Genomic DNA, 25,011 nt, shown 5'->3' with positions numbered 1-25,011 from the left:
GGTATTTACTGGATGAAAGAACAAGTGCTTTGGGCAGGCACGGTACATTCTCCCTATCAGACAAGTGTTGAGCTGATAGATGCATGTAAACACAAGTAAATCGTTTTGGACACTTTTGACAAAATGAACGGCACTAAATACCCTGGCTACACTTTCACATCACAACGGACTTTATTATTATTATAGGCAGCTTTTTCTTTGCTACAGATAAATACGTACTGTGGCTCTTCAAGTAAACACTGGAATGTACATCAAGGTTGGTTGTTAACTTCTTTTTTTTTTCTTTTTTTTTTAAACAATTTCAATCATCCTAACCCCTCCGAGGTGAAGCTAAAACAATAATCATAACTGTCTGTATCTGCTGTTGCCATGACAACATCAAGTCCCACAGAGTGATGTAATGCCGATCTGGTCTGTTCCTGGCGCACGGTTATCTCCCGTGATGCTCTGAGGAAATCTGGAGGGCCTCTGGGGCGCGTGCGAGCGTCGGAGGCGGCGGTCCGGGTAGAGGCTGTTGTCAAAGGGCTTGCGGTGGACACAGAGGACGTGGGTCTTCAGGTTGCCCTTCTGGGAGGCGCTGTAGGGGCAGTACCTGCACTGGAATGGCTTCCGAGCTGGACAAAGACAAAGAAGGGACACAGAGAAAACAGACTTAATACTGACACAGTACTCCAACCTAGTCCCAGCTGATCACTGTGAGCCAGTCAAATTAAAACAGACCAACAGCTCTGGCTCTAAACAGAACTTCACTGAATGTTTGTGAAAATGAGCAGGGTGAGATTGAGTTCTGTGAAAAATGTATGTTTATAATTCTGGATATTAAAGAGGACTTATTATGCTTTTGTGCTTATTCCTTTTTCCTTTAGTGTGTTATATAGTTTTTTGTGCATGTAAAATGTCTGCAAAGTTACAAATCCCAAAGTCCACGCCAAAAAGAGACAGAAACACTGCTCCTGAACTGCCTGAAACACCTTGCTCGAAGTCCTGCCTTTTCTTCTGTAACGTGATGATGTCACCAAGTAACACATTTGTATGCAAAACACATAATATCTGCCTAGTGGCTAGCTCAAACAGAGCGTTTCAGACAGAGGGTGCATGCATTTGCATAATACCCGCCTAGCGGCTAGTTTGGCACGCCCTCAAAAGAGAAGAAGAGTTTGGCTCAGTTGACCAATCACAACAGAGTGGGCCAGCTGACCAATCCGAGCTGGGCTTTTCTGAAGGGGGACAGAGGGTTTCAGACAGAGGGTGAAAAGAGTATGAGAAAAGTAAAGTGTTTTTTGAACTTTAAAGCATGTAACATTTTCTAGCAGAAACCCAAAATATAAGTATGCACCTGAAAAATAAGCACAATAGGTCCTCTTTAAATATAATTTTTTAGCAGATCATTTTTTCCAGTATTCTAGACCAGATGTTAGCAGGTGAGAAGTCACAAAACCACACGTACAATGAAGTTTCGATGGGTTCCTGTTAGTTCTAGTGTTGCTAAAGTCACTGTGGTTTTGTAGAGAAATGTCAAAATAACAGTCTAAAACTGTGGCCTCATAATAACAATTTGCACTTTTAACGCTTCGGCTTTAACACAACACTGTGACACTTCATGGGCTGACAGGGTTTTATAAAAAGGCCAGCAAGTTCTGATTCATTGTAACATATTTCCTGCTCACAACACAAACACAGCCTCACACACACACACACACAGACAAATAAACACACACAAGTGTTGAGTTGAGGAATGACAGACGTCTGCAGCTGGGAGGCAAGGCATGCCAAAACTTCCTGTCTGTCCCCCTCTTTAGCACCCGCTACATAACTCCACTACAAATAATGAGAACCTCCACGACAGAGCACAGAGTGTACCTTTAAGATACAAACAACAAAGCAAACTGTTAATAGCTTCCAGAAGTTTATCTGACCTCAATAAAAATCAGTATAACACCAATGCCCGAAGGTGTAGCTATAAGATCAAAACCAAAACTGTGCCGGATGACTCATTTACCTGTCTACCTAGACAGCCATGTGTCCTTGCTCACTGCTGTGCTATTTTTGAGATGTTACTTCATATAATGACTTTTTCTTTCCCCCCTCTGTCTAACGCTTTAATGTGTTTTTCTGTGATTCATGGTTACAGTAAACCATTATGTGCTGATGTCATTTGACATCACTTCCCAAAAACTGAGGGCTGTCTCAGCCTTTTCACCCCGCCCTCGCCTCTTCCTCTCTATCATGCTCCTCATCAGAGCCGAGACAGCTGCACGCAGCTGAACACTCGCTTTCACATCTACATAAAAAAGGTGTTTTTGGGGGGGGGAAAGTGGGAAAACTCACAGACGGTGCGAGCAATAAAAGGTAATGCTCCATCTGTTGGTGTATAATAACCTGATGGCCGTAAAGGACACACACAGGCATTCACACACCAGTCGGAGAGAGAGAGAGGATAAGGCCTGACACATCTGAATATCATCAGGATGGCACAGAGGGTGTGTGTGTGTGTGTGTGTGTGTGTGTGTGAGAGAGAGAGAGAGTAGTCTTATTGAGGGAGGGAGGGAGAGTTGTCTGGGAGGAACAATAGTAAAAGAAAAGCTCTGTCAAAATCCAGGTACGGAGCAGTTTGTGGTGTTAAACTCCACCTGTCTTACTTAAACTTCTCCAAGCCTCAAGCAGAAAAACAGGAAATAGGGCTGGACAGCAAAAAAAAATAAACATCTCTAATTCTGTGCATCTCTTAATCTCACTTATTAAATTGCTGTGGGGGACTGAAAAATCCCCACTTTCCCCAATTTTACACATCCATTGTAACTTGAGAGATTTCCCTCAATCTTGTTAAAGTCTTGTAAATGCACTCAGACGATGTGAACAATCCCGGAGCCCATTATGCTTCCATAAAGTCAGTTAATAATAAGCCAAAAGGTCTCGCGTCTACATCAGTCGCCTTGTTGCCCTGCTTGTCTCCCCCCCCCCCTCGCTGGCTGCCTCTATCGCCTTTCTTTGCCTCCCTCCTTCCCTCCCTCCTCGTCTCCCTGGGTCTGCTGTTCTTCCTTCCCTCCCACCAGAGGAGAGGGGAGGTCCAAGAGAGGGCAACCTCCAAATAAGTTCCATTAATCACAGGCCACAGTCTAATGTAACTAATATTTTACAATTAGAGGAGACAGCAGTGGGCTCGGAGCCATCCATCTCTTCACCACATGATCCTCCATTCATAGGCTGCTCGAGCCACAGCTTCAGACCAGCCACGCACAAACACACACATACACACGCACATACATGTACACACACCCGGATACACAAATAGACAGGAAATGAGAGGGGTGGGATTGTGTGGTGTTGAGAGAAAGAGTGAAGGAAGAAGAACAGTATGAGTGATTGTCGACTTTGACTCTGGATAATACTGACATTGGACTGGATTAAAGGACAGTTCTGGTTTATTACAACTTGAGCCTTTTGGGCAATTTTGGGCATTATTTGCATCGTTATGATAACATTATACTCACCAAAGTAATTGCTGAGATCTGGGAACACGGCGACATCACTATAACGAAGTCAGACAAGAAACACGAGCAGTCAGACAGTCAGACAGATAGTAAACAAACTAACAGTACAGCCAGATTATCCAAGGAAAATCACAGGAAACTTCTATAGCATCTGGCATTTATGCTTGGGTCAAAGATGAACCAGGAAGTCAATCTATAAACTGTGATGGATGTTTACAATGGACAGTTTGGGTAGTAATTCTATCGTTCACCTTATACTTTGTCTTTCAAAAAAAAGTTAAGCCAACCTGGGAGTTTGTTTAAAAGCTGTATGATCGTTTGACCACTTGTGTTTCTTGCCTCCTCAGACTTCATTTTAGCAAAGTCACTTACACCCGCCATGAAAGAGTCCAGCACGGAACTCTCTGTAAAACCATAATGTGTCGTATTCTCAGGTTTATGTACAAATTTAACAAACAAGATATAATGTGTTTATTAATGAGCTTTAGAGCTGCTGGTAGGCAGATTCTTTAACTTCAGACAGAGCCAGGCTGGCTGTTTCCCTGTTTCCTGTCTCTCCTGTCTGTAGCTCCATATTTAATGGATAAATATGAGAGTGGCAGCTTTGCCAGATCGGAACTATCATACCAGAGGCTTAAAATTATCATATTTTGAGGAAAAATTCCTGTACGTGAGTCATAACCACAAGAACAAATAGACATAAATGTGTAATTTTACAAAATGCATATTTAATTGACCTTTTGACACACCTACAAATCTACCCATATCGTTTTTTTTTTTTTTTAAAGGAAGCTGACATAGCTACGATGCGTTGAAGAGGTTAAGCATCCATAAGTCCATCAGTCTGACAATTTTTGTAATCGCCTACTATTACAAAATGAAATTACAAGACAGCACGACTGGAAGCCTGTTCATATTCTGCTTGAAAACAGTTAAGGCCATAAGATATAGCTAACTAAATAATAATAACTGGGCATACTGATGCATTCAAAACTATCTCTCGTGCAGCAGGAGAGAGAACGACAGCCGTGCTCGCGAGTCACGTTCATCAACATCATAGCCTACGTCAAGCATGATTGGCTGGAAAGAGGTCACGTGAGAAGAGATGTGTAAACACAGACGTAGAATCTATCCGGGAATGAATTCAAATGAGACGACACAGACTCAAACCAACTACTAATTGTAAGCCTCACAAAATGGTCAAATTATCGTAGCTACATTGTGGTACTTTTGGCATTATTGATTGTACAGAGGGCAACATTATCGTACAAATACGATAATTATCGTACCTCTGGCAACGCTGGGGAGTGGTGTCTTCTTCTCATCTAACTCTCAGCAAGAGAGCGTAAACTGTATTTTCCAAAATGTCAAACTATTCCTTTAAATATAGGTTTGTAGGGCTGTGACTATAGTAGTATTATTGCGGTACTAAAACAAAATGTGTCAGTAGGAGAGTCTGTTGTGGGTAAACTTATGGGAAGATTTGTTTTCTTCTTTCTATATTCTTTAATCAGAGGTTTTCAGAGAGTGAGGCGGGCCTCCCCAGGGGGGCTCCAAACAGTTTCAGCGATGGGAAGCTCAGTGAATGGAAGTGAAAAAATATTACATTAGTTATCAAAAGACCACATAGAATGTGTGTGATTTGGTTAAAGAGATAGTTCAGAGTAGTTTGGGGAATTTCACTGTTTTCCCAGTTTGCCAGAGTCAGAAACTAAAAACTTTGATGGATTTGGTATAGTCTGAAGTTACTGTATGTCAAACAGCAATATTAGGCTATCTCAGCTCAATTGTTGAGTGTCTATGGGATCAAATAACATAATCATGATCTCATAAGCATACAGGAACTGAGCAAAACTAAGGGGGAATGAGGGTGGCACCTTTTTCCAAGCTTTGTCTGAGGGGAGGCCCACAGTCTCAGACTTTGAAAGCCTCTGCTTTAAACAGATATTTACTGATTCAAATAATAATTTTGCAATTCATGCTAAGTTGTTGTATGGGTTGTGTGTAACCAACATTTAACATTTGAGAACTTTGGCTTCTTTTGTGTCAAAGAAAGGTATAATTCTTTTATCATTGATTTTGGTATTGAAACTCAGATATTGTGGTCACTAATATCAAACATGTCAAACCAAACCCTGCTCTACCTAAGTGCATATTTGCGTGAGTTTGTACACATGCATATGTTTGCACCTGCACGCATGTATTCCCGTGTGTGTGTGTATGTGTGTGTGTGTGTGTGCGGTGAGAGTGTGTTGTGTGTCACAGGCTGAGATAATGACCATGATGACAGTGGCGGGGCCGACGGGGGCCAGAGGAGCTGAATGGTGACGGATGACACAGGGCTGAGCTCTGATGGCACACAGACAGTGAGTGATGACTGCACATCCTTCCCAGTGCTCCACCCTTCATTATCTCTATGGGGAGAAGCGCGGCACAAAGGCAGGCCGCGCTGCCCTCTCGCTGCCCTCAAACGACATCTGCTCATGGAGACAGCCGCACTACCGCTCCTCTTTCACCTCGCTGTCGCTCCATCTATCTCCATCTATGGTGATCTTTCTCGCTCCTTTTCTCTCTCCTTTCTCTGTCACCCTCTCCGCGGAGGGTATACAGAGGTCAGACAATGAGATAATGACTCACCCCTTTCAACCTTTCAAATCAGGGCCCTTTCTTTCTCTCTGTCCTCCGTTGTTCTTTCATTCTTAATCCTTTCTTTATCGATCTTCTCATATTCACTTGTTCTCATGCGTCTAGGAGGCCTCGCAGAAGACACGGCTGGTTTAGTTAACTGGTTAACTGTTTTTTAAAGTTAGATAATACTCTAAACCTCAAGGCGCATCCATGGCACCACATCTCAAAAATAGTTGTCCTAATTGTGCCTGTGAAAAATGAAAGCATGCCATAATACCTGGTGCAGAAATATCCAGAGGCTTTACCACAGATGAACTGATAGGGTGGTAAATGTTGCCATCTTGTGGTGTAGTCAAAGCAGTGCAGAGATGAGAGTTTCAGTTAAAAACACAAGGGAGGGACTCAGTGAGACTAATGAGCATGCAGACAGGTTCAACCAGAGGTCACCATCTGGCCAATTACCACTGCTGGCACATTGGAGCCGACCTGAACTGTCATCACAAACACATCACTCCATGTCCAAACTGCCCGGCAATATGTCACCATGCCACTCGACGTGCCATACAGTATGGAGAGGATGGGGGGCAACAGGAGACAGCCCCATGACAAAGCCACCTGGTCAGCGCTGCAGACAGGACAGGCTGCCGGGCCACCTGCTTGGTTCAGTTTTAGAGGACACTCGATGGACTCTCAATGTCAGCTACTCGTCTCAATGTCCAGTTTGACTGACAGGTGTTTATTGTGTCTGTGATGTCTACCTCCTCGGGGAGAGGGACAAATATGGAGGATCAATCTGAGGCAAACAAAAGGCAAAAGGGTTGCTTGAAACCCTTGAAATAATCTGCGCAGTAGACAAATACATTGATCAGACTGCTGAGAAACACAACTAACAGTCACAGTATAATAAATTGAGGTAAAAAAAAACGGTTCAAATGCCAATTGTTCTTAGATTGTTAAAAGGAATTTAAAACGTGAGGTTTGCTTCAGAGACGACCAGCTTTTCTAAATGCGATCTATTTTTGTCATTTCAAACGGCTTTATACGCAATAAAAGCAAGGAAAGAAACAGGAACGGCGTGATGGCCATGACAGGAGTTGAAGGAGAGGGCTGCTTTTCGGCATATTATAATAACCATCTGTACAATCAAATAGAAAACTACATCTTGCTGTTAGAATCATAAAGAAAGGGAACAGATGTTAATCCCTAATGGAGTTGACAGGCACTTTCCTGTCTTTCACATGAACATATTGAGTTTCTGAATAAGAGGGGGATCAGAGGGAAGGTGTATCATGTTGCACTCATAATACATGCATATCAAAGACCCCAGCTGTTGGATTCCCTCTCTTGAGAGACAGCATTATTAAATCTGCACTCGGCGAGCGTATCACACCAGCACAAGAGTTTAAGCCTCTCCATCAGTGGGCTTCCATTGGCTTGGGTGATTTGTAACCTATCAGACGAGGAGATTATATCATCCTTTAAAGTGTAGGGGTAATCAGTGGCACACACCTGTGTCTTCTTTAGCCCTCATTCGAGATCAGAGATAAGATCTGGGAAGAAGAAAAAAAAAAAAAACTAAAGTGCTATAAGTATAAAGGAAGCGTGTTGTTTGTAATTGGCATGATTTATTCACACGCTCACACTCGCTCTTCACACTTCCTCTGTCAGGTGATGAGGGTGGAGATACTGCCAAAAACTTTTTTTGGATTTCTACAGCAGCAACCTTGAGGCTCACAATGTCACACATGCTAGTCAGCCACTTATATTTAGAAGTTAACCAATTGTAATATTGTTATATGGCCATATGCAGTGGTCTATCAAATTCAGATGGGGTGGTACGAAGCATTTGAAAGGAGATAACAAGATGGGGGAAAGGACCAGTCTTTGTCCACTAGGTGGCAGTAGATACTTTCATATGTGAAGGCAGCCCTGGCTTCATCTTGATAACTGTGACAGCTGCATTTAACATACATGATATATAAGCTGATGCTCACCTGCTGCAACATCTTTCTCCATGTTCCCCCCATCGCTCAGACCCGCTTTGTGTGCGCTGGCAGGTGTGCTGCCCAGGTTCCCCTGGGATCTGAGGAAGGAGAGCAGGCCGCCCTGGTGCTGGAGTTGATCCGCCTGTCCTGGAGTCAAGTTCTCCAGAGATGAGATGGGAGATTCGGCCACCGCTCTGCCCCAAGGTCCCGGCTTCTTCTCGCCGGGACTTTGGAAATCGGCCTGCTGCCCCAGCTCCTCTGGCTCCAGGATATTATTTTTCAGCATCTTCCACTTGGCAGCATTTTCGTCCTCCCACCCTTGCTCAGATTTCTCAAATTCACCTTCACCGTCGTGACCCGTATTCTGCGCGTTCATCTCCTCTTTTGTTCCCTGCACCAAAAGGTCACACTGATATGCAGGTTTCACGCCGAGTTCAGCTGCTGCGTTAGAGTAACTTTGTAGCCGGCGGGCGATGGAGGAGGAGAGTCCGTTACTAAAAACGCCAGACATCTGTACCAGTACGGCCGGAGACATGCCTGAATGAGACATGACAGACTCCGGCCTGACAGACAAATCTAAAGGCTCGTACTGGGACTTCCTGGTTTGGGCAGATAAAGAGCCGTCTGCACCTGCGTCTTTGTCAGTGAGGTCGGGCTGCTTGTTGATGAGCAGGGCGTTTTCACCGTGGCTCTCCAGACCAAGGTAGTGGGCTGGGCTCCAGTCCTCCCTGGATCTGGGTCTGAGCTTGTGGTTGGGGTTGGGGCTGGAGCTGCTGCTGCTGGTGGGCTGCAGTGGAGAGGAGAGATCCCTGCTGTTTTGCCAGTGGGGGAAGTGGTAGCGATCCAGATGGAAGCCGAGGGAGGCTGTCTGTGCGGCGGCATAGTCACCGGAGAGTGGACACCTGTAGACTTTCTCACCTAACACAGACAAGAACAGCACAGACACAAAATCAAATTAGGAAACTATGTGTATATGAGGCATACTGAGCACTCTGTTCTGAGAAAAGTATGTACCAACAACCGTTGTCTAAACATGAAAAATGTTGCAATCCCACACCAGGCTGAGTTGAATGATTTAAGCGCTGCCCTGCAGTAAATCAAGCTTGTAATCAGCTTTCAGCTCCAGTGATCCATCATTTTACAGTATGGACGCCACCACCATGTGCAATAAATACACCCAAAGATGTTAACACCAAACAAGATTCTTCCAGAAATAATAAACAGTCAAATTCAAAAGCAACTAGAACAAGGCAGATGTCGCAGACGAGAACCCCATTCCATCAAAACCAGTAAGTGGGTTCCCCAGTCAGAAATAACGAAGTCCAACATGTGAGCGGTTCTGATTAACCGCTCCGTGCACTGTAGCTGAGTTTATTTTTGCTTCACACTTGAAGAATGGCATGTTGGAACCATAATTCAAAAAGTACAAAGTGTATTATTGTGGGGAATGACAAAGGGTGATTTTTCTCCTTTTAGCCAATGAAAAATATCCATCTGGAAACAAGATTTGATCCGGCTCACCATAACTTTTAATTAAAGGTAATTTAAATGTCTTCTTCCCTCTGTTTACCTACAGTTTAATCATTACAGCTATCACAGAAACTCCCTCCAGGGTTAAACACACTCCCTGTGACCATTTTGAGTTAGTGATTGTCTGAGACCTCAGCCTTGCACTGTCTTTAAACAGCCCAGCTGTTTCGCTGCCATTCCAATTACAGTAAAAGTCATCCGACGCCATTAAGCCACAAATATTGGCAGTTTATTGCCCAACACTCTCCTGGCATTTGAAGGTCAGGTCATACATTATACTGTGTCTTTTAGGGATGCGTCTGGGATGAGGAGATAAACCCACCACCATTAATTTAATTCTATGCATAGTGATGCCTTATTGTTCTTCTTTAATGGACTAATATCTGAGTTACAACAGCGATTCATCCCCGCCAGAGAAATATCAATTTCATACACCTCAAGATCTGACCCTGAGGTAATTCTCTGAGGTAAATCTGAATCTAATGATCTGTAGTTGTTACTTTACTTTGTTTCCAACTTTAATAGAAAAACCCACCTTTGTGAGGTGAATTGGAGTAAAAGGAGGGCCGTGTTTGACTTTTCAAATGTACAAAACCATAAAATAGCACCCACATATTACCGTAATAGAGCTGAGGCTAATGGAATTGAAAAATCACTGCTGAAATGGCAAATCCGTGCCCCTGAACCGAAGGCAGTCACCCCTGTTTGTACTGTATATGTGTGTACACAGTATGTTCGATTTAATGTCTGCGTACATTGAACGTGTGTGGGCGTGCAAGAGCGGGAAAGACACTTCAACGGTGCCACACCCTTGTCTCCAGTAACAGACAAAAAAAAATCCAAACAAGCTTAATGGAACTCTTTCAGACACGCCATATATCTCAATTATTCTGTGGCTTAAATTACGATGACATTACCGGCCGGCTCCAAATGCAGAAAAACACACACATATCTGACCTCATCTTTCAGCGTGGACCTTCCTGAACCCATTTGCCAGCCTACACGAGAGCTGTAAAACAATACAAAGAATGAAGATTCTGCCTATTTTTTCCCCCTCTTCCTTTGGACGGGTGCCATCTTTGTGATTGCCTGGTTCATGCTAACTTAATCAGTTTAAGATTTACTTACACTGCCGAGGCTCACATTATGTGAGGGGAGTAATTTTAGAGCTTAGATTTATCAACCAAAACTCCAATTACTGCATCATTACGAACCCCAGCCTCTCTCACCTAACACAGAGCATCTAATGAAGTGATGCGTGTGAGTTATCCGCCCTTACTGGATGTGCAAGGCGGAGGAGAAAAAAGGTAAATAAATAAATAAATAAATGCCTCAAGTGAGCCGTGTCTATGGAAAAAGCATGCAGCTGGGCTTGGACGAGTGATTCATTTCATATGGAAATAAGCTTTTAAGATTTACAACCATACATCACCGTCAATGCAATCACGGGCTCACATACTATATGCTTACATAGGCATTTGGCAGTTATATTGTAGATATCAAACTGTATATATACAGTGAGCTTTTGGCTCTTTCTATATATGCAATCAAGCACCTGAAATGCAAAACAGAGATACATGGTTGCTGGTTTGGTTTAAGATGAAACAGAGTGAGAGAGAGAGAGAGAGAGTCGCACACAAGACTAGTGAGAAAAACAGGGGCACCAGATGTTCTTTGATGTTTATAATAGCATATATTATTAATATTAATTAGACCACATAGTCAATGACGCATTTGGGACGTTTCCAAGTCAATTAAGCCAAATGGCATTCAGGAGACGGTGGAACAATATTTCAAGGCAGGTGTTCAGAACTCCCTGGGTAAATCTTTTTATCTGCATGCTAGGAAAACAAGCATTTTGAGCTTAATTTGAGCCTCATATCTGCAATAATAATTAAAAAGAGGATTAAAAGACAGAAGTGAGAGGGAGACGGAAAAGCCAACAGGTAATCAGTTTAGACAAACCAGTCAGACAGAGTGTGATCTCTGAATCTGTTAAGCCAGACACAGGGCAGAGTTAGATAAGGACCCAGTTTGGTTAAAAGATGCTTTTACTGTCAGCAATCACAAAGAATAGACTGATGTAACTGGAACAAGCCAAATGGAAAGTGATACTCTGCACAGCAGTTTGCCTTATCTGTGTTTCTGGGTAAACCGTTGCTCATATTACCATTCAGAGTTTTACAGACGCTTATCATTTCAGGCTCTCTTAGCTGTGACGCGCTTACAGTGAAAGAAGTGTAAAAGCAGGAAATAAGGGGACAAAACACATGTGGGGACAACATCATTACATGGTGTCTGCTCGCTGACCTCGAGGTTAAGAGTATTGAATGGGCCTAATTAATAACTGTCAGAGCATTTTATGTTTGTTAGGCATGTTTTTATTCTGAGCTGGGCCCTATGTAGGTCAGAGGCCCGAAGCATGCACCCTTCATTAGTTTATCATTTTAAGAAGAGTCGTTAGTCTTAATCTCAGATTATAATTAAAGTCAAAGTGATGAGATATTGAGAGAAGTAATTCGTGACACACGCCTTCCATTGAAATCCAAAGCGTGATTTCTAATTTAAGATATTTGTAGTTAAAAATCTAAATCCAGCACTGTATCTGGAATGTATCGAGCAAAAGCAGCCGTCTCTCACCCTGACAGCCATGACTGTACTATATTTGCTATCCATATTGAGAACATCAATAACTTCATGACCACCATAGGCTGACTATGAATAATGCAGCCAGTAATTCTGGACTAATCAATGTTCCTCAAGCTGAACATCTGGCAGTGGTAATTCTTCCTCGGCATCTCCGCTCTCCTGAATTAGAAAACACTCGCTCTCTCTCGCTCCCCCTCTCTCTTCCTCCACGTCCAAACCGTCGAGACAGACAGACTTGATCAGTTACAACCCCCCCACCTCCGAAAAAACTTATCCCTGTTATTAAACCCTCATCAAGTGGTGCGTGTTCTCCATATGTGTAGGATTTACCTATCTGTCCCGCAGCAGACCTGTGTGTTGAGCCAGGGCCAGCAGCGTGTGATTGTGTTAATTAATCTGTCATTGTGAGCGCAGGGAGCAGCTGCAGAGGTCTCTGGGATATATTGTCAGAGCTAAACAATGCGGTGCTAAGCCCCCAGAGTGAGTCTACCATTACACAAGACTAAGAACAGAGAAGAGAGGAGGAGAGGAGAGGGGGGGAGAGAGAGCCTGCCGGATCCATCATTGACTAAAGCAATGACGCCTGACCTTTACAATGAATTAGTTTCCATGCTTAATATTGACTGAAATTAGAGTCTGATACTGAATGTGCCATCCCAGAACTGCGTGCACTCAAATCCTCAGCTAGCCAGCGATCATAAATGTTTCTGGAAGTGACACCGTATGGTCTCGGAGATAGGGGAGGAGAGGGAAAGTAAAAACAACAGAGCTTGAATATGTTTCTTAAAGAGCAACCAGAGAGGGATTTGGCCATAAACGGCGAGCATTTACATGTAAATAATGCAGATACCAGTATGTGTGTACAATATGGAAACAAAACATCTAATGAGATTAAACCTGATCCATTTATCTCTGCTATACGGCCATCATTTCAGAGGATGCTGGATGAAATCCCACTAGAGCGCATCAGACTTGGACGTACATAACAGCAGCACTCCAACGGAAAAAATATTAGCATAGTCGTGAGCAAGGAAGGAACAGAACAAAAAGTTTGGATTTATTTTTCTTCTCTTAACAACAACGCTGTTATAGCAGTAATTTAGGCTCATGATAACATGTTAGCAGGATGCCATGACAAGAAAGACATTTACCCAGAGAGCCGAATCATCCAAATCACCAGGTGGAACAGAAGACTATCAATAAAAATACCAGGTGGTAGATCAAATCATAAAAATCACTGGGTGGTATATATCAAATCATTAAAAACACCAGATGGCATGCATTAACATCTTGTGCCCCCGTAGGCAAGGGGTGGGGATGTGACGGATATAAAATAGAGGGTACTAATTATCCCTACAATTCAACATGATGCCATTATCTTTTAAAGGAAGACTAAGTCCTTGTGGATGACAGTAATATCTGTGGTGGTGTTGCTGACCCTGCAGCGTCATGTCCACCTACACTAAGTGGGAAGAAAGATAAGGCCACAGTGGCCATTTAGCCACTTTATAAATATATATTAAAAAAAAAACATATAGAAAAGATTATGAGATGCAGAAATGTGATCCTTTGTTGTAATATTCTAAACTGATTTCACTGTAATGAGGTCTGTCGTTTTACCTCATATCAATTCTCAGAATAGGAACATGAAAAAAACTGACAAAGTATTAAAGGGGAACTCCAGTGACTCCAACTTCAGTATGTCACTTCCATAAAGTTGGGGGACTTGTAAGAGACAGATTAAACCATGCAAACCGCAAGGTTTCTGGTTCAAATCCAGGTCTCCCTCGCTGCATTTCCTGTCTGCCTGATCTGTCTACTGTCAATTAAAGGCAAAACAAACCAAAACAACTTCAACGTAAGAATAATGGTGCAGATACACCAAATCCGGACAACAAACGGAAAACGTTTGTTGGCCGGTGCTTGGTGTTGGTTCGACTGTGGTTTCGAAACGGCAGCCGGGTGACAAACCTTCTCATTTTACACATAAACAGTACACTAAAATTCTGAAACCATTTGAGGTGAGAAATAGTCATCTCAGAATATTGATTCATATTTGATCCGTGCTGCCTAGTTTGACTGTTTGATCTATCTATCTATTGCCATAGTGTGTGTTTGCTCCAGCCGGTAGGCAGTGCTTGATTTTCAGCTTGACTGTTTCAAACATTGGGCCAGGTCACAAACTTTCAAATTTTTTTAATACAATTAGGTTGCATCCGAAATTCCATACTAACATCCTATTTAGTACGCTAAAACAGTATGTGAGATTTTTTGGTATGTCTGAAACCTTAGTATGAAACCAATACTACGCAAATGGCACACTATTTCTGGTGAAATATTACAGCATGCAACGCTGGACACTACAGCGACACAAATATCCCACAATGCAATGCGGTTAGTGATGACAACGTTCATAACGGACGTCGGCGGGCAGCTCTGTAACATCAATCACACTTCAATTTAAATGTAGGTTTAAGATTCCACTTTGCTGGGCGTCATATTAATTAAAATTAATTAAATCATTATTAATTTAAAATATTATTTTAAATTAATTCAGACTTTGATTCTCACAAACCATCGTTTTGGTCACATGAGGTTGGCACGGGTTACCATGGTTACACGTCTCCAACCGGCAAGGAGGCTCTCAGGAAGTGACAACGTAAATTACTGCTAAGTGCGTCCGAAAAGATACATACTACTATTTATTCACACAAAAGTATGTTGAACGATAGTACATATATTGGGTATGTAGAGCATAGTTTGTAATTTCGGAAAAAGCCCAAAATATGTTTCTGAAAACCTTTTAGGCAAGAAATAGGCATTAAAGTAACAGAATGTTGATTCATATTTGATCAGCACTGCCTAGTTTGACTGTTTGATTGGACTTTTCACGAGCCTGCTGCCTTGCGATGGACAGACCTCATTTGCATAAAGTTGAGGTCAAGCCACGATTATGCAAATTCAAAAACGGCGACTGGTCAGTCAACTCGCCGTGCCTGATCCATCATTCAACGCACGACTGGATCTCCTGATCTCCATAGAGAAGGAATAGGATCCGTCGTATTTTGGTGTATCTCCACCATATGTTAAAAAAAAAGAATGGTCAAAATCGAAACAGCAGAGGCTGAGATATTCTGACTTTTAATTCCTAGTATGGGTCAAGATCCCTAAACACTGGATCCTTCTGTTCTCATAATGTAACTGGATAGTGTCATTCATTAGACCCTGATGACATCATCAGGGTTATTGGTGTCACACTTTGGAAAGCTCCCTCCTGAGCAACAAAAGACATAATATAATCCTGCTATCTTCACATTTAATCGCCTCTTTAAGATTTTGAAATAGGCTTCAGAAAAGAAACAGCTTTCCTTGTCTGAATTACCTGCAGCTGGAGAAGAAGACTGTGGTCGATGGTCGAGGCCACTGCCAGAATGGGAGCTCCCCGTCTCTGTGATGATCTCTGTCGGCCCGTGACGGCTCGCGCTGCCTGGGCTGCCGGGTCTGCTGATGGCCTTGGTCTCTGGGTCGCCGAGACACACTTTCCCATCCTCTCCTACAGGGAGACATCTCTCAGGCAGGTAGGAGGAGCACTGCTGCTGGTCTTTAGCACCAAACATTTGCTGTTCAACAGGCAGCCCTGGTGTCATGATCTGCCAGCCTGGGTAGCTGCTGCTGCTGCTGCTGCTGTTGAGTGTATCTCTGTTAGACATGACCTTCTGCAGATATTCCATGCTAGTGGAGCTCAATGGAGAGTGGAGATGATTTAAACCCAGTAATGAAGAGCTCTCTGCATCTGTCAGAGGGCCTGGACCTGAGGAAATCATCCTCCCTAACATCTCTCTAACCTTCATGTCGACGCCTGCCGTGGCTAGCATCTGGTTGTAGTCTTGATGGTCGGCTCTCTCGGCCGTGAGGAACCTGTTGTGAATGCGGGTGATGTACTGCGAGTAGAGGTTGCTCTGGTGGTCTTGCGTTAGGTTATTCATGTTAACAGAAGTGTCATGTTCGGCGGGGAGATTACGCTTAGCAGCCAGCTTATTGAGGTGAACCTTCATGTGGTTCTTGAGAAACCAGGGCTCTTTGAAACGACGGCCACAGATTTGACAGCAGTGCTCAAAAGAGTCCTTGTGTTTCCTCATGTGACCCTTCAGGAACCAGGCCTGGCTGAAGGTCTGGCCACACACCTCGCAGGGGAATTCACCGGCTGGCTTCTTCTTGTCACCTGCCCCCGCCGCGGTCCTCTGCCCCGAGCCCGATTCGGCAGTTATATGCGTCGTCTCGACGTGGCCGATGAGCTCCTCCTCCTGCGAGGCCGCAAACTCGCACAAAGTGCATTTGTAGGGTTTGTGTAGGATCCTGATGTGGCGCTCGAGCTCCTGCTGCTTCCTGAACTTTCCCTTACAGAATGAGCAGCGGAAGCCGGTGGGTTGGGGCTGGATGGGATCGTCAGGGATGGGGGTCACCTTAGGAGATAAGGATGTGTGTGGCTGGCTCTCTGCGGCGCCAGAGCTGGTTAAGAACAAGGGTTGTGTCGGGACAGTCTGTAACAGTTGGGGCTTTTGAAGTTGATTTATATTCGATGTTTGCTGATTGCTAACATGACCGGCTCGCGTCTGCCTGTCCCTTATAATCGCCCTTTCCTCAAGCTCATGAAGCAATCTATTCTCCTCCCTAATTCGCCCGCGGCCTTTACCCAGAATGCCTTGCTTGTGAGTACGGAGGTGTATCTTCAGGTTGCCCTTCTGCGCGGCCCTGTGGTCGCAGTACGGGCACTTGAAGGGCTTCTCGCCAGTGTGCGTGCGCATGTGAAGGGAGAGGATGCTGTTGAAGCGGAAGCGCTTTCCACACAACGGGCAGGGGTACTTCCTGTTCTTGCGGCCGTCGTCCTGGGTGGAATTTACCTGGGAGACGATGCTTTGATTGGCGACTCTCAAGAACTGTGAAAGCTCTGCTCTCCCGTTCATGCTGCTGAGGATCCTCGCGTCCATGATTTGATTGGCCAGAAGCGCCATCTGGCTCCTAATTGGGTGGGTGGACGGGGTAATGAAGCTGTCCTTTCAGGGACTGGCTGGTGTTACAGTATGGTGGTCAGGGGTGTCTGTGTGGGACGGTTGGAAAGCTTAGCAGTGAACTGTGTGCTGACTGTTTGCACTCATTCAGTCGAAACAGGATGTGGATTCATGCTGTTCAGATGAAACGTCTTGTTTGTTGTAGCTCAGACCTAAAGAGAAAACAAAAGGAACATTAAGTGCATTCTAATTCTGCCAAAACAAATAAATTATTCAAATACATTCATTTCCAGCTCGTAAAGCCTGAGAACAGGTGAGTATAATGTAAGTGGGGCTCTGAGCTGTCAATTAAGGGTGTAAATCTGTACTTTTGCAGCTGCTGTATAATGCCAGCGATGCACCACAAATAGGTCAGGAAATAGAGCAAAGTAGGTTCTGACTCTCGTCATCCTGTGTTAATGTATACCTGTGGTTTTAGATTATTGTTGGAGACCGTGAAAACGCTGATTAAGTCTAACCACAAAGGCTTCCTCAACAAATATCTCATCTTTACTAAAGGGTAAGGTGAAAATCTTTGTCTTGATCTCATTTCGCACTGACACACAATACTAAGGCAGCACAAACATCAAAGACCGTCTGCTTCTACTTGCCCTTCCTTTGCATTTCACAAATGTGCACTTAAAAAAAAAAAGATTAAAGTAAAAGAGTTTTCAGCAGGTCTAACACATATTTGAATAAAACCTTAACCAGAATAATTATGTCACAGGAAGGGAAATAAACAACTTGATGATGCAAAAAAATGGAAGCTAAAGTTAAAGGAAGAATATCCAAATGGAAAGCTAAAATATGCTTCACTCCTCCCCTGCACAGCTTCCTTTTTTCTTTTTTTTTTTATTCAACTGCAGCAGCAAAACAAAGCTTCAAATTCACATCGCGCTACAATGGTAGAGGTCACATAAGCGAGCCCTGCACAGCTCTGGTGCGGCACCAAAGGGCACAGAACAAAGCCTGCACTGTCCACACTGAATTAACACAGGCTTACATCATCCTGGACTGCAACCTCAGTCAGTCTCATGAAAATGATGTACACAAAACCACACAGATAAAAAGCTGGCAGGCTGGCAGCAGTATAGTTGGTGTGAGCAGCGTGTCTGCTCTGCGCTGTAGAAATCAATGTAACCATATGGTACTGACCTAATCATATCTGTCAGGGGGAAAAAAGTGAGTAAATGTTATTATAATATAGTAGTTCCACTTCATATTTCTTAACCTGGTAGTCCTCAGCAAAAAAACAGAAGGGGGGTTGCAGAGGATGTTTCCTCCCACCTCCCACCCACTTTCAAGGATTACGGTCATCTGAGCTATTATCGCATTTGCCTCTATTAATGACATTACTGTACTGCAGCCTTGGATGTGTAATATTGTACAGTGTATCCAATTTGAAGTCTGCGCCCAATCAATAATGATTGATCAACTTCAAATGGCTATGCGTCTGCAGCATCGAATAACTTCTTTGACTACAGTATAAATGTGTGTGCATTTTCTCTTTTATTACAGTAACATAAGACAACTTGAGGCAACATAATAAACTTTGCCAACTACCATTCCTTCTCCGCAACATTAAGAGCCTGGTTTATTAGAAATGTAACTTGTGGACACTAGAACAGTGAGGTGTTGTTTGTTGTCTCATCATTATTATGTTTAGTGTAAGAGCTGCTGCTGCTTATCATAGTCACTATACATAATATCCACACTTCACCAGGCCTAACATTGTGTTGTCATGCTATCTGTTATAAGATCTGTCTCTCTCGTCTCTATGTTAGTGCAGGCTCTGTTTGTATTTGCAGATATTATCTTTGCTTGTATTTTCAATGCTTTTATTCCTAACGTCAGTGTTTTTTAACGATTGCCTGCCCGGAAACTACAGATGAAAATTAGCCTTTCTGGCTAACTTTCTGGCATATTTTCAGAAATGATATTAATCTGCACTGTCCCTGTCAAATAAAGTAATAAACTAAACTGAACTATTAAAGAGGGCCTGTTATACTTAATTTCAGGTGCATACTTGTATTTTGTGTTTCTACTAGAGACATGTTTACATGCTTCAATGTTGAAATGCTTTACTTTTTTCACACCGGCTGTGCTGCAGCACCTCTTTTCACCCTCTGTCTGAAACGCTCTGTTTGAGCTCCTGCCCCGCCCCCTCCCCAAAAAGCCCAGTCTGCTCTGATTGGTCAACCGAACCAAACTCTTCGGACTCCGCTCCAGCTCCGCTCTAATTAGCTTTGTTTGAAAACTAGCCACTAGGCAGATATTATGTGTTTTGTGCACAAATGTGTTACTTGGTGACATCACCACGTTCAAGGCGTTTCAGGCAGTCCGGGAGCAGTGTTTCTGTGGGGGAGAGTAACTCCCTTTTGGAGTGGACTTTATGCTTTGTAACTTTGCAGACCTTTTACATGCACAAAACAACTATATAACACACTAAAGGAAAGGGAAAAAGTACAAAAGCATAATAGGTCCTCTTTAAGCAATCTCACCTGTCTGTCACAGCTAGCTAGCTGAAAGCATGAGTGAGGCCAGTAATAAAAGAGCAACCCAAACTAAATGCAACCTTATTCAAAAATCAAGAGACTAGATTTAATGGAAATAAATTCCTTCCAAATGAAATGTCTGAGTCTGAGCCACCTGCTGCTACTGCTGCCTATGGTCCATAGCAACCTCAGTCAGTCATGAAAATGTTGTACACAAAACCACACAGATAAAGAGCCGTGGCTGCTGTGAGCAGCCTGTCTGCTCTGCACTGAGATCAATGTAAGGATACGGACCTGACCTAATCATATCTGACAGGGAGAAAGTGAGCGAATGATATTAGCATACACTAGATCCACTTCATATTTGTTAAAGTGGTATTCCTCTGATTAACTAAGCATAAGAAGGAGGCATAAAACCTTCAGCACTTGTGTAGGTGTGTGTGTGTGTGTGTGTGTGTGCTAGGTTGTGTAGGAATTGTTGGAGCACTATGCAGGGCCATCAGGTGTTCCTCTGTCAGAGTGGATTAGGCTCGTTTTGGTGCAGATTGAGAGAGTGCTTGATTGTTATTAAGCATCGTGTCACAGTAGCGCCTCTTAGGTGTGGCCGCGCGTAGACGAGCAAGGAGCAGGTGTGATTTAGCACAGCCAATAAAAGAAGGAAAAAAAAGTGACACATACACAATTAAACCAGCCATGGGAGCTGTGCATTCTGGATGATTTGGGATCTGACAATATCAAACATCGTTAGAGTTATTTTTACTGCAGTCAGACTAAGGATTCTGTATTTCCGTGTTTAATCTACAGGAGGGAGGAAGTATAATCTTTTTACTTTGTGGTTGCTGCATATTGTCAGCTAGGATGGATGGGCAATATTGTAAATCCATGGAGCGGTGACACTGGAATGAAATTTATAGATCAGAAGTGCATATTTCATATTTCTTTTTAACAGCAGTTAAAAAGCATTAATAATTTATGTGGATGGTTGAGCTGAGAGCTGCAATGAATGCACCACAAACTGCTACATGAGCCTGCAACCAACAGCTGCAGTAACCTATCTAATGCAACCTAAAATAAAGATTATCTATAGGAGAGTAGTGGTGGAACAACTAGCAGGCAGTGTGATCATATAAACTACATATCTGATGATAGTCAGATGGTAAACACTGACTGATAAAATAGTCTTAAACATATATATTCAAAAAAAATATTATAATTAAATAATATAAAAATGTTTATTTAATATTATTTTGTATTTGTATTGTACATAATAGGATGATTTAAGAGTGTCAATTTTCCATGTAATGGCTCAACAAAATCCTGAAATATTCGGGTGTACAAGTGATCAAGTATCAGAATGGCTGTTTAATTTTGATGTGTTAAATTTGCTAATTTACCTAGTTTGCTAGCTAAGAAGGAAAGATGGGTTATTCATCTAGTATTTATTCTGATTTCTCTCTTCATGCATCGTTTTATGCATTACACACTAATAAAAATATAATTAATTCAAACAATTACAGATTAAGTGATATGTTAAAGGTGCTGAATACGGGACTGGGAGCATTTCTATTGCCTCTCAACGGCTCTCAACATGACGATGGAGAGCTGGCGGCTCGCGGCTAACGGTGCTAACAGCGCGAACACTGCAAACAACGGTAGAAGTGCTGACAGAGCTAACAGTATTTACCTGAGGGGGAACCGGAGGGTGGATGCTACGCTTCAGCGACGACGCCCACGGTGGGGATGTTGTTATCAGCTGTAACTGCCTTATGACAGCAGTGCAAGGGGCCCCTTGACCTCTGACCTCAAGATATATGAATGAAAATGGGTTCTATGGGTACCCACGAGTCTCCCCTTTACAGACATGCCCACTTTATGATAATCACATGCAGTTTTGGGGGCAACTCATAGTCAAGTCAGCACACTGACACACTGACAGCTGTTGTTGCCTCTTGGGCTTGAGTTTGCCATGTTATGATTTGATCATATTTTGTATGCTAAATGCCGTACCTGTGAGGGTTTCTGGACAATATTTGTCATTGTTTTGTTTTTTGTTTTTTTTGATAATTGATTTCCAATAACAAACATTATACATATATTTACATAAAGCAAGCATATTTGCCCACTCCCATGTTGATAAGAGTATTAAATACTTGACAGATCTCCATTTAAGGTACATTTTGAACAGATAAAAAAATGTGCGATGAATTTGAGATTAATCATGGACAATGATGTAATTAATAGTGATTAAATATTTAAATCGATTGACAGCCCTTATCTTTACATAGCAAATCATTGTTTGTTGCTATATTAATGCTCTGGATATCGTATAGAGCACATTTAAAGTTTAATAATTTAGCTAGTTTGCTAGCTAAGAAGGAAAGATGGGTTATTCAACTAGTATTTATTCTGATTTTCTGCATCATTGTATGAATGACACACTAATAAAAATGTCATTCATTCATACAATTAAAGATTAAGTGATATGTGATGATATTCTCATGAAATACACATCTAATGATACACACATATCTTTACCTCCTATACACTCACTTGTGATAGATGTTACACATATCTGTTGATGTCCCAGATTCATTGTAATGTGTTTGTGCCTACTTCTAAATCACATAACAAGAGATTTCCTGAGAATTCCTGGAATTCCCTGACTGTCCCAGTTTGCATATAACAACAGTTGTATTCATTATTACAGAGCAGGCTTATGTGCAGACAGTAAAAGCCCCCATGCCATGCATTATGCCCTCTGTGTCTCACTTCAACTACCCGCCCACCCACCAAATCAAGCCAGCCAACCATCCGGTGGACTGCCCTGTCAGGGGGATGAAGAGCCAGTACAAGGAAGAGGGCAGTGGTAACACAGCTGCCCACCATGACCTGTACAAAAGATAGCACCCATATACTTTCTGACAGCCAGATTAATGAAACCCTATAGGAGCTTCTCTGTAGGCCCCCCCAAAAGCCTGACGGAGACAGAATAGTCTAACCAGCACCATTCATTACTGCAGGAGTACAGAGCACAGAAAGAGCACACACAGCACTGACAAACTAGCTCCTTGTGAGTAATAGCTAAAGAACTCATAAAGGAATACATACACATTTGTTGTGGATGCAGTAAATCTATGCCACTCCTTTTACAACTATCAAAAAATCTGGCTTGTGCCCTGTAAAAATAAATCTGGCGTGCATGTGGTGGTGCAGCGGTGATGTGATGTTATTTGGGAGTCAGCTATTTCACATGTTCAGTGAGAGGAGGCTTTCGATTCATTTTGTTTGTCTCATTCACTAATGCAGATTAGAGGCATTGAATGCAACAGGGGGAAAATAAGTTCCTCTGGCGACATACTAAAAGCTACAGGGTGTAGAAACTGCAAGTCAGACTGACGGCAGCAGGTCTGTTTAGTGGCGACCAGCTGTGTTTCTACTAGGGCTGCACGATTATGGCCAAAATTATAATCACAATTTTTTTTATCAATATTGAGATCAGGATTATTTATCACGATAATTCATTGATTTTAGCGACAAAATATTTTTATTGCACTTTCACATTTGAATAAACAGAGCACTGCTTTTGCTTCAACGTTGTACTACATTCATGCTAATGCTACTGTACAAATAAGGGCTGCACAATGTTGGAAAAAAAATGAAATCTTTTTTCATTGACATATATTGCGATATGAAAGAAATACAGCAATATTCACCCTAAACTACATTTTAAAGTTAAATACATCAATCTGTTGCACTTTGAGAGCCAACTTAAGATATATGAAGAACTTTGTACTCTTTTTAATTTGTACTCAATTTAATCATAGACATTGGTTGTACAGATATAAACGGTGATGACATGGCAAAAAAGTCACACCCACAAAGCACGGTAAATAAGACGGGCTCCCAGGTGGCTTGGCTGTTAGTTTAGGAAGCGTTTGATTTGATATGCAGCGAAGTTTTCTATGAGCGGAGGATGCATTATAAACATCAATATCGCAGGTGATCTTGTTCATTTAATTGTGGGGAGCCAAAATCATGATCACGACTAATATTCGATAAATTGCTGGGGGCGCCTGGCTAGCTCAGTTGGTAGAGCGGGCGCCCATGTAACAAGGCTCAGTCCTGACCGCGGCGGCCCGGGTTCGAATCCGGCCTGTGGCCCTTTCCGCATCCACTCCCTCTCTCTCTCCCCCCTTTCCAAGACTCTATCCACTGTACTGTCAATAAAAATGAAAAAATGCCCCCAAAAAAATAACTTTAAAAAAAAGAAAAAAAAAAAAATATTCGATAAATTGTGTAGCCCTAGTTTGTACCTGTATGAGTTGGTGGAAAACATTGCTCCTAACTGGCGACAAAGATGACAAAGATATGAAAATGACTAAGTCTACATGAGTGTATTGTATCATAACCTCATTAGTGTGTGTGTGTGTCATACATAAACTTTGCATTCATGAGCTTCCTCTGTTGCTTTCAATGGTGCTCAAGGAAATATCAACATCCTAAACTCGTCCTCCTCACGTACACGCAAAGACACCCACTGTCACATGCTGTCTCTCTCTCTCCCACACACACACACACACGCGTGCACGCAGGCACGTGCATATAGAATGTATTTTAAATCACTAATGTGTAAACAGTTGCTCTTGTTTGCACAGACCACCTGTTCTTTCTGGACACAAACAAAGCTTTTGGCGTACGACGGGGTGTGTTAACAGTGTGGGGTGCGTAGGGGATGCCTTGCACAAGAGAAGCCTATCCACATGGTGTAGGCTGCATCAGATGGTTGGGCCCTGCAGGACGGCAGCCAGCTCCAACAGAACTCACACAGATCGCAAAGAATGGAGGCTTCTTCAGTCCGCAACATACTGACATGTTTTGCTTTCTTGAAGTGTACAACCCCCCCCCTCCTCCTCCACTCCACGGTGCATGAAAGCAGGCTTGCCAATGCAAACTCTTGTCACTATATCATTTAAAGAGACATAGATCATTTTGTCTTCACCTCGTCTTTTCTCGTGTATTTGCAAAACTGCAAAGAGATGGCAAAAACGGAGGAGATGTGTCTACTTTCAGTTGCAAAAGCACTTGGAGGCACTAAAAACAAAAAGTCATTAAACGAGTCATCACAAAATCACAGCAGGAGTCTGGTAATGCCACTTACAGTATCTCATTAAGCTATGGCATCTAC

The 25,011-nt window shown here is 42.7% G+C and overlaps 1 protein-coding gene across 1 annotated transcript; it reads right to left on the bottom strand.

Moving 5' to 3' along the window:
- Positions 1-147: 147 nt before the first annotated feature.
- Positions 148-17,741, bottom strand: LOC119486704 (zinc finger protein 536-like). Its single transcript, XM_037767012.1, has 4 exons — positions 17,733-17,741; positions 15,666-17,337; positions 8,114-9,022; positions 148-614 (listed from the first exon to the last, which is right to left on the bottom strand). Exons 1-4 carry the CDS (start codon positions 17,739-17,741, stop codon positions 379-381), a joined length of 2,826 nt encoding a protein of 941 aa, XP_037622940.1. The 3' UTR covers positions 148-378.
- Positions 17,742-25,011: the final 7,270 nt, after the last annotated feature.

Source organism: Sebastes umbrosus, chromosome 4 (assembly GCF_015220745.1).
Source record: "Sebastes umbrosus isolate fSebUmb1 chromosome 4, fSebUmb1.pri, whole genome shotgun sequence".
NCBI lineage: Eukaryota > Metazoa > Chordata > Actinopteri > Perciformes > Sebastidae > Sebastes > Sebastes umbrosus.
This window is presented reverse-complemented; position numbering and strand designations above follow the sequence as displayed.

What these genes read in the sequence shown, in the direction of transcription:
- LOC119486704 (XM_037767012.1), bottom strand. An exon ending in GTCTTCTTCTCCAGCTGCAG is followed by an intron (nt 9,023 to 15,665) that starts GTAATTCAGACA and finishes TGTCTGTGTTAG; the next exon opens with GTGAGAAAGTCTACAGGTGT. An exon ending in GGAGAAAGATGTTGCAGCAG is followed by an intron (nt 615 to 8,113) that starts GTGAGCATCAGC and finishes GTCTTTGTCCAG; the next exon opens with CTCGGAAGCCATTCCAGTGC.